The sequence below is a fragment of the Lontra canadensis genome, unplaced genomic scaffold (assembly GCF_010015895.1).
Source record: "Lontra canadensis isolate GAN:19392208 unplaced genomic scaffold, GSC_riverotter_1.0 scaffold66, whole genome shotgun sequence".
NCBI lineage: Eukaryota > Metazoa > Chordata > Mammalia > Carnivora > Mustelidae > Lontra > Lontra canadensis.
The window spans coordinates 4773065-4784978 of NW_022631060.1; the positions used below are offsets into that span (position 1 = coordinate 4773065).

The following is an 11914-nucleotide window of genomic DNA, read 5'->3' on the forward strand; positions in this document are numbered from 1 at the left end:
TTGATTTAGGGGAGGGCAGGGAGGAGTTGAGACAGGGTAGGGGTATACCCTGAGGAAAGCATCTCATTCCCATCCAGTGTCCCCAACTGGTGGGACCCTAAGCTGTTGTCTCAGAAGCTTGATAGGGTCCCGTGATTGGGCCCCAGGTTGGCATCAAGGAAGACTGGGACACACCCAAGGAAAACTGGAGTGGGAGAACGTCAGGTTGAAGGCCGTGGGGAGCTGGGGTCAGAGGTCAGCCACAGGCCTTAGGGTGGCCGCTGCACCCTCCAGGGCCACCACCAAGATGCTGAGCTGCCTCCGCACTTCAGCCCAGGCTTCCGATCCAAGGCTGGTGTTCATGGCCCGGGAGCAGGCATTGGCCAGGCCGGGGAATGTGGCTACAGAGCTGGTGCGGGGTGCCCAGAGCACATGGCTGACAGGAGACGTGGGGGAAGCATAGTCACTCAGGGACCAGGAAAGAGAGGGGCTTCAGCCTGGAACGGGCTCATCTGTACATAGCAAGGCACAGAGGCGCCTCCCCACTGCCTCTGAAATCTGGGACCCTTAAAGCAGTGGTGGTGAGAGACCGCTTATAGTCCCAAGGTGACCTTGACAGATTTGCACCCGTCCTTTGAGCCTGATTCCCCAACTGTTTCAAGGGGCTGGGCTGTGCTCTAAAGGCCAGGAAATCTCTTAGCTCCTCCTCCCTCCAGTGGCTGCCTCTGGCCAGCCTACCCACACTGTACCTCCCAAGAGCTTTGGAACAGGCTCACCTGTAGTAGCGTTCCTCTGGGAAGGCTCTCGGGTTTAGGAAGGTCCGCTCCAAGAGCATCAGCTGGTCGTTGAGCATCCGGACCTGCAGGGGGCTGGAAGCGGTGGGACCTTTGTCACCCCGGAACCAGCAGCCCAGTGGCCAGCCTGCCTCCTGCCCCAGATGCCGCCCTCCCAGACACCTGCTTAGTGCCCTTGCTCACTCAGGGGAGCCTTTCTGCAGCACGGATCGGTGCTGCTCCAAGGCCGCGGCTGCAGCCTCAAATTTCTCCACTGCAGTCACCAGACACCCTGTGGGGAACAGCCAGCATCTTAGCCCTGGAGGGCAGAGCTCCCCACACCTCCATGTCAAGGGGACTCCATACCCAAGCTGATGCTGTGCTGCTCCAACAGGTCCCCCAGGTTCTGCTGGGCAGCCTGCAGAAAACTTCGGAGGGTCTCTCCATAGTCACTGACGTTCAGAGGAAGGAAAAGGCTGTCGCTGAGCCTAAGAAGCACGCTCCCTGCTGTCCGGGCCACAGCCTGGTGGCTGCTGAAGCCTGCGGGTAGGGTGACCAGGCCAGGGCTCAGTCTTCGGTCCCTCCTCCCTCAACCTCAGGATTCCCCTTGCCCGCCCCCTCCTCACCAGGGTCCACAAATTTGTCCACGTAACCAAAGATGTCGAAGGCTGTGTGGTAAGTGGGGTAGATCCTGGCTGAGGTCTTGCTCTAGGGGAACAAAGCCACGGTGACAGGCTTGGGATAAGAAGGGGGTCGGGGGGGATGTACCAACAGTGAGCTACAGCAGAAGGACATTATCTCAAATCATTGCTACAGCCATGTTAGGTTCTAGAACTCCACTTAAAGAGGAGGAAACTGATTAAATTATCTGCCTGACCTCACAGCTAATAGTGGCCAAGCTGGGTCAGTGGCCAGTTTCTCATTTCATATGAAGGGGAAGGCTCGGGATTCCAATCAGAGGATTCCAATCCCAACTCTACCACCCAGGAGCGGTAGGGCCATGAGGGGTTGAAGAAGCTTTTGGAGCATCAGGCAGGGAGACAAAGCTGGACACTCCATATCCCTTACCTCCTTTCACCCTGCACACCAGTGCTACCAATCCATCCCTGTTTCATACTGTTCCTTAATCTATTCTGGGGTAAACATGTTTTCATTTTTTAAGATCTCGAATCAGGATGCCTCTTTAGTTTTAAGATTTTATTATATTTTTTTAAGATTTTATTTATTTGACAGAGAAAGACAGTGAGAGAACACAAGCAGGGGAAGTAGGAGAAGGAAGGAGCAGACTTCCTGCTGAGCAGGGGCCTGATGTGGAACTCGATCCCAGGACCCCCGATCACGACCTGAAGGTTAATGACTGAGCCAAGCAGGAGCCCTAAGATTTTTATTTTTTTAAGTAATCTCTACGTCCAACGTGGGACTTGAACTCATGACCCCAAGATCAAGAGTTGCATGCTCCTTGCAGAGCTGAAAAGCCAGGATGCTTTTCAACTCAATGTCATCCTACAACTAACTGGCAGTGTGTCCCCGCGCCGCACCCCCCCACCCCGCCAATGGTGCATATCACAGTGTTGCATCTTAAAATCAGTAGTAGCTTAAATTGGATAAAATAACATAGGCGAGTGTAAACAGTTGCTCAGAGAGGCTAAGTTTCTTAAGCTACTGAGTGAGTGAGCCAGACTCATTAGAGAGGCTCTAAGAGAGGAAGGGGCTGGGGGAGCAACATACCGAGGGGGGGCGGGGACAGAGGCGTACGCACTCACCCGGTCATAGGTGTAGGCGATGTCCATGGAGGAGACGCCCAGGAAATGAATGAAAGGGGCATAGTCGCTGCCAGCGCCCAGAGAGCCCAGGCTGCGAAAAGAAAGACGGTCGGGCTGGAGGGTACTGGGCCAGGCTGCCCTCCCGGGGCCCCTGTCCTGGCCCTGGGCTCACCTGGGGACCACGCCGTAGGCTGGGCTGCTGCGGTTGGAATACCGGATCCAGTTGTCGTAGATGCTGAGGCCAACAGGGCTTGGTGCGGGGATCTGACCCGGACGGGAATCTAGTCTGGGGCCGGCCCCTCCCCAGGCCCAACAGGTGGCCCTCCGCCGGGCCCACCCGAGTATCCATCCTAAGCACAGGCCTGAGGGTCCTACAAGGCCTGGCCCCAGCCTCAGTACCCCCGCCAGGCCCCTCCGATCAGGACCCGCTCCAGCCCCGCCCGCCCCGACCTCACGCCGCCCTCGCCATCCTCCCTGCCCCGCCCCTTTCACCTGTTTGGCAGCGGCAAAGATGACGCTCTGGACCGGGGGCGTCCCCTGCGCCCTCAAAGTGGCATTGGCTGTGGGCAGACGGCAGAAGGACTATTCGGGCCGCCGCCCCTTCGTTCTCCCTGTCCCAGTCAGCCCAGCCGCCGCCCCCCATACCAAACACCGAGATGTCCACGTTGATGTAGGCCACGGTGCGCTCCTGCAGCTTGCTGAAGAATTCCTGCGGGTTGGGGGGCCGACGTGAGCCCGGCCAGCCTCCGCCTCGGGAATCCGGCCACCGCCCGCCTCGCCAGGCTCACTCACCTCGGTGAATTCTGTGGAGCCAATGAGCCCAAACTCCTCTGCGCCCCAGCTCGCGAACACTATGGATCTGCGGGGACGCCAGGTCCCTGGGGAGGGGGATAAAGGGCTGGAGGACAGGGTCGCCGGATCTTCGGGGTGGCTTGGGGGGAACGCTGGGGACGTGGAGAGGAGGACGGGCCGGCCCTGGTGGGGCAGCCAGTGACAGGAGGTCTCGGTCCCCCAGCCTCTCCAGGCCATCCTTCTCCGAGTCTCTGTCCCCCTTCTCCCAGCCTCCCTCAAGTGCTGGGACCCCGCCCCAACACTGCCCTCTGTACCAATCCCAGGTGGTCCCTTCTGCCTGAATGCCCTGCCTCCCCCTTCCTTAGAGGGGAGTAGAGACCTCCAGACCCTCCATCCCCCACTGTCTCCTTCCGGCACCCCATGCCAAACTCTCCCACAACCTTCACTCAGTGATAATAAAGTGAGGCTCTCCTTAGGGCCTTAAGGGACAGAGGCTTACTGTCTCCATTTTGCAGATGAAACTGAGCCACACAAAAGTTAAATGACTTGTCCAGCATTACACAGTTGGTAGGCATGAAGCCAGGGTTCAAGTCCAGGGTCTGGCTCCAGAGTCCAGGGGCTTAAGGAATTGGCCACCCCGCCTCCCACAGCCCCTGGCAGCCTACAGCACCACATGTCCCTGTTTGTGCTCCCATCTTGAGCTCCATCTCAGTGTCCTTTGATCCTTTCTCAGCTTTCTGTTTTAATTTTATCTTTTTAAGTAGACTCCATGCCCAGCGTGGAATCCAATGAAGAGCCCAACTTGTGGCTTGAACCCACGACCCTGAGATCTAGACCTGAGCTGAGATCAAGTGTTGGATGCTTAACCAACTGAGCCACCCAGGCGCCCCTCTCAGCTTTTTATTTTAAATCCAAATCGTTAAAGTATAAAAGGATTATGTGCTTGCCATGACTAATTCTCACACTCTTTCCTGCCCAAAATGCATAACCTGACTCTAATCAAATGAATCCAAATTAAGGGACCCTCAACAAAGTAACATGAGGATCATAAAAGAATAAAGGAACTCTCACAGATGACATGCGTCACTACCACACATGCAATGTGTGACCCTGCATTGACACCTTGGGTCAGAAATTTCTTTTGCTCTTTAAAGGTCATCATAAGAACAGGTAGCAACATTGTTCTTTCGCTGATTCTGATCATTATATTGTAGCCATGAAAGAAAATGTCATTTTTAGGAAATACACCATGATATGTTTGTGGGTAAAGGTGCGGCGTTTTTGCAACTTTCAAACACTCCAGAAAACAACAGAGAAAGAAAGAGCGAACATGGTAAAATCTTATCAGGAGTATCGGGGTGAATGGTGTCCAAGGCTCCTTAGTACTGTTTTGGCAAGTCTCATGTAAGTCTGAAATTATTTCAAAATAAAATACTTGTGGGGCGCCTGGGTTACTCAGTTGGTTAAGCGACCGCCTTTGGCTCAGGTCACGATCCCAGGGCCCTGGGATGGAGCCCCTGAATCTGGCTCCTTGCTCAGCAGGGAGCCTGCTTTGCCCCCTCCCTCTCCCTACTACTCCGCCTGCTTGTGCTCTCTCTCTCTCTCTGTCAAATAAATAAATAATATTTTTTAAAAAAATTAAACACTTGAACAGAGACAGAAATTCCTACACTACCAAAGGGAGTAAAGCCACACTCCCAGTCTCTCTCCACAAGCCCCTCCCTCCGCTATCAGTTGATCTCAACCACACCTGTGGTTTTACCAGTCATGGATGCCAGGAACTCCTCAGTGTGTGTCAGGAGTCTCTTTTCTGAGCTTGGAGATCGGCACCTTCAACTGCCTGCTTGCCCTCCCCCCAGGAATGTCTCTTAGGCACCTCAAAATCAATGTGAAGGGGGACACATGCATAAAGATGTAATTTGTGACATCAGTACCGTAAAGGGGAAGGACAGAGCTCTATAGGAGTGAGCTTTTGTATGAGATCCGGTTGGTATCGATTCAAATTATATAGTTAGAACTTTAGAATGGTGATGAAAAGTTCTAGAGATGGATAGTGGTGATGGGTGTACAACACGGAATATACTTAATGCCACTGATCTGTACACTTGGGAGCAGAGGGAAAGAAGGTGCATGTGGGTGGCTCGGTCACTTGGGCATCTGCCTTCAGCTCAGGTCATGATCTCAGGGTCCTGGGATCGAGTCCTGCATGGGGCTCCCTGCTCAGCGTGGAGCCTGCTTCTCCCTCTCCCTCTGCCTCTGCTCCTCCCCATATCCCCCCCACCCTGCCCACTTGTGCGTTCTCTCTCTCTCAAATAAATAAATATATTTTTTAAAAACTTAAAAAAAAAAATCCCATGCCATCTTCCCCCCAACCTTGGACTGAACTCCAAACTCCCCAGCTGGGTGGCCCCCTGGTCCAGGCTCTCCTTTTCACATGCTATGCCCTCCACCTGGATCCCCACCCCACCCCAAACTGCCACTTCCGTAGGGAGGCGTTCCTGAGCTCAGGCTTGTGCGGGGAGAGCCCCTTAGATAGTCCTCCTTATGGCGACGTCTTTGCATGCAGCAACTCGGGTGTTCACTGTGGGGGTCTGCTGTGCCTGGAACTGGCTTGGCATAAAGCAGGCACACGGGGCATATTTGTTAACGACTGTCTGTTATCCCTGCCTCAACTCTGCTGAAGATCCCTGAAGGCAGAGGCTGGGGACCACCTTGCTCCTGGCGGCACCCGGCCTCGCCACTGCACGAGTTCCCCACATCCCACCGGGCGACTTGAGCTAGGCCAGGGCTGGCGTCCATGCAGGTCGGCCCCCGGGGCCCTCGAACTTGGCACAAGTGAGCACTGGAGCGGGAGACAGAGGAGGTGGGACAGGATTCCCGCGAGCGTAGGGAGGCGCGAGCTGGAGGTGACCGCCTGCTGGGACGGTCCCTAGACCAGGGACCGGGGCTGCCTCACCCTTCTTCAGCAGGGTCCCCAGGACTCTGGAGAGCTCCAGGAGGACGGCAGTGCCACTGCTGGGGTCCACGGCCCCGTGTACCCAGCTGTCGCGGTGGTTTCCGTAGAGCACGTAGCGGTCTGGCGAGAGGAGTGGACACTCAGACACTCCTGGGGGTGTGGGCGGGGCCAGCCAGGCCGGGCGCAGGGGGCGTGGCTAGAGATGCCCGGGGCGGGGCCGGCCGGAGGGACTCACCTGGCTCCACAGCGCCGCGGATGATCCCCAGGACGTTGGAGGAGTTCCGCAGCTCCCGGCGGTTGTGGACACTCACGTTCACCTGGCTTGGGGAGCCCAGGGGGCGACCAGAGGCTTGGCCCTGCCCACTCCCGCTCCCAACCCAATGCAGGGGAAACTGAGACCCAGAACGAGAAAGGGACACCACCAAGTCTCTGGCCCGCAGGTAACTAGAGAGGCAGCAAGGACCTCCCGCACCATCCTTCCCTGCCCCCTCCCACCACCCCAGTAAATCCAAAGACCAAGATCCAAAAACAAAATCTTTCTTATGCCGGAAGCAAAACCCAAAACTTTTTGTTCGCTTTTTCCTCTGCCGCTTCCCACTCCCACCCCAGCTCCTCCTCCTTGCTCCCACCCTGACCCCAGGCTGGAAGCCCTCTCTGCACTTAAGTTACAGGTGGTTTGTTTTGTTTTGTTTTGTTTTGTTTTGTTTTGTTAAGATTTTATTTATTTGTCAGAGAAGGAGAGTGCTGAGCCCAAGCAGAGGGAGAAGCAGGCTCCCCACTGAGCAAAGACCCAGGCATCCCTTAAGTCACAGTTTTAAACTGGTGGTGTCAGCTGGTGGCCCAGACCCTGTCTCCACCTTTCCTCCACCCCACCCTCTGAGGACCCTGGGACTCAGTAGAGGCTGGGGGCCCTGCTCACCCCCGCTCTGCTCTTGGCCAGCCTGGAGGAAGGAATGGGGGCAGAGGGAAAAAAGGTGCACAGCCCTAGGGGTTCTCATGTCCTCGGGCAGTGGGCCCTGAGTCCTAGTCCCAACCCTGGCCTGCTTCCTGGATGCCCTCCGGACCCCTCGCAAGGACCAAGTACCCCATCACGCTGGGAGTGTGGATTCCAGCAAAGGAGCTGGAGAAAAGGTGAGACTCCACAGACACCCTGTGGGGGGCCCCAACTTAGGCCAAGGACTGGGTATGTTAGATGCTCATGATACCCCAGGACAGGCCCCTTTGCTCAGGAGACTCCAGGGACTACCTTCCAAGAACCCCTCCCCCCCCACACCACTGCACAAGCCACCCCTCCCCTATGAACTCTCCACTTGTGTTCTGTTTGATCAGCACTTAATATTAAATGTCCTCTAGGGCGCCTGGGTGGCTCATTGGGTTAAGCCTCTGCCTTCGGCTCAGGTCATGGTCTCAGGGTCCTGGGATTGAGCCCCGCATCGGGCTCTCTGCTCAGCAGGGAGACTGCTTCCCCCTCTCTCTCTGCGGGCCTCTCTATCTACTTGTGATTTCTCTCTCTGTGTGTCAAATAAATAAATAAAATATTAAAAAAAATAAATGTCCTCTATTCACCAGAAACAACAAAACAAAGAGGAAGCAAGCCCCACTCTTCTGATTCCAGTTCTTTCCATGGACTCATTCAGTTAAGTACTTATTGGATATTTAGCAGGCACTGGGCAGTGACTGAGACAGACACAGCCCTACCCTTGTGGGACGGCCCATCCCCCTCTCCCCCAGCAAGATGAAGCCTGAGGAACTGAGCGACTGCGGGGAGAACTGGCTGAAGGGAAATGGGGGGGGCACTACGGGGTCCGCCCCCCAGAGGTTACCTGGTGGCAGGCGGGAAGGTTAGTGCTGGCCAGCAATGGCAGGAGTATGGGGAAGGGTGTTCCAGGCAGAGGGAACAGCGAGTGCGGAAGTCTTGGTTTGGGAACGAGCTTGGCATGTTCGAGAGAGGGGGTGGCCGAAGGGTGGAGGTCAGAGGTGAAGTGGGCGTGAAACTCCACGGGGCCTTGTGGGCCGCGCGGCTGTTTCACTGGCTCTCCCAAGACAGGACAGGTAGGTGTTCTGGAGTCGGGAAGGTTGGGAGAGAGAAGAAAGGGAAAGGCGAGGCCTTGAGGTGGACAGGGAAGCGGAGGAAGAGGAGAGGAGCCGTGAGGAGGAGGGGCCCCAGCTCACCTGCCTGCTGGGAAGTCACCATCAGACCGGAAGCCAGGCCCCAACCTGTAGTCACAACGCAGTGCTCCCTGCCAGGCAGCCGGGGCCATGGGTCCCTGGAGGTTACTGGGGAGGAGGTGAATGGTGTGGGCGTTGAAGGTTGGGGCCACTGGAGGGTGGGTAGGGGTCCCCCCCGGGGGCAGGGGTGGGTACGAGAGCTTACCAGAGAAGGATTTTGGCATCATCAAAGCCAATGGGTTGAGCGGGAATTGGAGGAAATCCAGGCGCAGCATCAGGATCCAGGCGAAAGGAAGAGGGATTGGCTGGAAGGTAGGGAGTCAGGGGATCCCCAAAATACTCATAATAGGAGCCTCGCTCCACCCCAGATGGAGGCAGGTGCCAGGAGTTTGGGAAGGTCTCGTTGGCAGAGCTCTGCCCATCATTGATGTCTGCGGGGTCCGTGTATACCAACACCCCAGCGACCCCGTACTTGGCGGCGTTCACAGCCTGTGGGAGGTGAATGAGACTGGGTTTAGGGCAAGGGGGAGGCGGGCCCAGGTCCCTTTCCCGCTTCCTTCCTTGCTATGAAAGATCTGTCTTCCCACAGGCAAGAGGATGTTGGCACCAGTCCTTGACTGCAGTGCGGCTGGAGGCAGCAACGGACCATGGGGCATAGGTGGGCCGATGCTGATCAGCGCGGAGGGCACAGAAACGGAGTATTGAGCCACGGCCGCCAGGCAGCTGCCTAGGGGAGCAGGGTATGCGCATGCGGCCATGGGCACAGTGGCCCTGTTCATAGGAGCCAAGAGTGGGGATCGGCCCAAGTGCCCACTGGGAGGAGTGGACAAGCCAGTGGGCCTCCGCTTGCAAGAGAGTATTATTCAGCCTTTGGAAGCAATGATGCTTGGGCTCCGCATCCATGTGCCTTGAAAACATGACGATCGGTAAGAAGCCAGACACAGAAAGACAGATAGTGTGTGATTCCTCTTATGTGAGGTTTCTAGAACAGGCAAATTAATATGTTTCTAGAACGTGGGTGAGAGGTTCCCCGGAGCTGGGGAGGAATGAGGGGAGCATGAGTGTTTAAGGGGCACAGAGTTTCATTGGGAATGATCAGAGTCCTGGAAATGGATGGTGGTGACGGTTGTCCAACACTGTAAAGGTGCTTAAGGGCCAGCATTAAACACTGGAGGCTTATTTTATAATTTGATTCGATTTAATTTTATGCTGGCGTGTTTTAGCACCATAAAAACAAAACAGGACCTGAGAAAAAGAAAAAGAACAGGGACGCAATTTATGCACCAGTTGAGAATGATCTCCAGGATGTATTAAGGTAAACAAACAAACAAACAAAAGCACTGTTTGAAACAGTGGGTATAGTATGCTGCTTTTATAGAAGAAGGGGGGAAATAAAAAAATCATATTCATATGCACCTCTTCCAAAAGAAACTGTGGGTTGATCTCCTGAAATCTAAAACAAACAAACAAATCAGCGGGTTACCTCTTTGGAGGATGGCATTACAGGAGAACTTTTCCACTTGACTTTTTTTTTTTTTTTAAAGGGAAATTCTATGATCTGTATAATTAGACCATGCCTCTTCCCTCCTTTTTTTTTTTTTTTTTTTTTTGCAGCTTTTATTGGGCACCTCTTTCAACTACAGATAACGTAAAATTTACTGCCCTCTCTACTTTATAGCACAAAGTTCAGTGGGATGAAGGACATACATGTTACTACACTGCCATTGCCACCACCCACTGAGTTCCTCATCTTGCCAACCTCAAACTCTGGAGTCACCAAACACTAATCCCTAGTCCTTTCCCTCACTCTATACCTTTTTAATTAAAAAAAAAACCAACTAACTAATTTTTTAAAACCACAGACATGACATACTTAGTCAAAATTTTTAGTTGAAAAGATGCGGTCTGGGAGGCAGGCATACCAGAGAGATTTAAGCTAAATATTCAGAACTCCTTTGCAGGAGAACTTGGACTCCAGAATAACAAAGGTGAACACTTTGCCTGATCCACTGATTTCCCAAGGCTCAGAGGGGTAAGAGGAGGCCTCCAGGGTCACACAGCACATCACCAGTGCCAACAGTAGAAATGGAGCCCGCTGCTTCTGTCCCCACGCAGGGCTCGGTGCACCACCCAACACCACTCCATCCTGTCATGAGCTGGCTCCCGGCCCACCCAGTTCCCTGCCCTGTTCCCAGCCCCCAGTTCCCTGGCGGCGGCTGCTTACCTTGGCCCCTCGTCCTGCACCTCCGTAGCGGGTCAGCGCAATGGTGCCTTCCAGTTTGATGCCCTGAGTCTGTAGATTCATAAAGTCTTCTTCTGTTCCGCGGTTGGCATAGACGAGGAGGCCCTGGTAGCAAGAGGAGGTGATTCTCAGAGCCTGGCCCAGGAAAGAGGGGATGAGGACAGGAGAGCGTGGCTGCTGTGTGGCAGGGTGACGATGTTGGACTCGATTTTCTTGCCTCAGCCAGAGCTTGTAAGCTCCCCAGAAGCAGAGTCACCCCTGGTCTGGTCTTGAGTAAGGGTTTGCAGAATGACTCGGTGATGGATAAAAGGAGCAGCAATGGAGTATAGGGGGAGGGCCCCGGGTCAGGAAGGGAGAAGCTGGGATGGAGGCAGAGGGAACGGGGCGCTGGCGCTGGGCAGGGAGGGGATGTCCCAGACCCACCTGTGGGGTTCCTGGGGGAGCGTAGGCAGCATATGGGGGCACCACGTCGGGCCCCGCCTGCTCCCCAGTCAGGTTCTGCTCGCTCTGGCGACAGGAGAACACGACGCTCCCGGTGGGACTCACTGTGGATGGGAGGAGGCATCAGGACTGGGCCTGGCAGCTCCCCCCGCCCCGCCCTCACAGGTGTCCCCCGGCCTGAGTGGCACCTCACCAACGGCCACGCGGTTGGGCTGCTCCTGGCTGGGGAACGACAGAAGCACTTCATAGGCGGGGGCCTCGGCTGCGTCCAGGCCCGACTCCGGGTCCTGCCATCGCTGCAGCAGCAGCTGCACCAGGGCCTCATCCTGGGGGCTAGAGGCCAAGTGAGGCTCTCTGGAGAGTTTTCTGTAGGGTGGGAAGACGCATGGGCAGACGCAGGGGTGGGGGGTGGCACTGGCAAACAGGCAGGGAGGCGAGCCAGCCCTCTCACCTGAGGTTCTCTCGGATCCTGCTGGCGTCCAGCTGCTGCATGACGGTCTCAAGGATCTCCAGGTCCAGGTCCTGGGAGACGCTGGGGGCTGGGACATTGGCCCCTTTAGGGATGGCAAAGTGGCCCAGGATGATCCCCAGCCCCAAGAGGGCAGCGGCTCCCACCACCCCCCCAAGCACCTTCACCCACTGCATCCTGCGGCGTCTTGGCAAGCTGCGGTCACTCCTTATAGACGGGTGTCAGGTCTAGTTAACCATTACCTGGTGGGTGGCCCTGCCCTTTGGCCCCCAGCCGTAGGGAGAGTCCTGGAGCATCCCGCAGGGAGGGCCAGGAGTGGTTCACAGCCAT

At 55.7% G+C, this 11914-nt stretch overlaps 1 protein-coding gene across 1 annotated transcript; it reads right to left on the reverse strand.

The window, feature by feature from the left end:
* Window positions 1-99: 99 nt before the first annotated feature.
* On the reverse strand, window positions 100-11760 carry NAALADL1 (N-acetylated alpha-linked acidic dipeptidase like 1). Its single transcript, XM_032879421.1, has 18 exons — window positions 11567-11760; window positions 11309-11481; window positions 11098-11219; window positions 10657-10779; window positions 8638-8921; window positions 8436-8540; window positions 6499-6584; window positions 6264-6383; window positions 3308-3393; window positions 3161-3224; window positions 3008-3075; window positions 2688-2779; window positions 2516-2606; window positions 1379-1460; window positions 1119-1292; window positions 957-1044; window positions 756-848; window positions 100-415 (listed from the first exon to the last, which is right to left on the reverse strand). Exons 1-18 carry the CDS (start codon window positions 11758-11760, stop codon window positions 229-231), a joined length of 2232 nt encoding a protein of 743 aa, XP_032735312.1. The 3' UTR covers window positions 100-228.
* Window positions 11761-11914: the final 154 nt, after the last annotated feature.

Excerpts from the sequence above, each read along its gene's own strand:
- NAALADL1 (XM_032879421.1), bottom strand. The coding sequence starts at position 11,760 with ATGCAGTGGGTGAAGGTGCTTGGGGGGGTGGTGGGAGCCGCTGCCCTC. Across the intron at positions 2,607-2,687 it reads GCCTACGGCGTGGTCCCCAG|CCTGGGCTCTCTGGGCGCTG; the intron begins GTGAGCCCAGGG and ends TTCTTTTCGCAG. Across the intron at positions 849-956 it reads CTGCAGAAAGGCTCCCCTGA|CCCCCTGCAGGTCCGGATGC; the intron begins GTGAGCAAGGGC and ends CACCGCTTCCAG.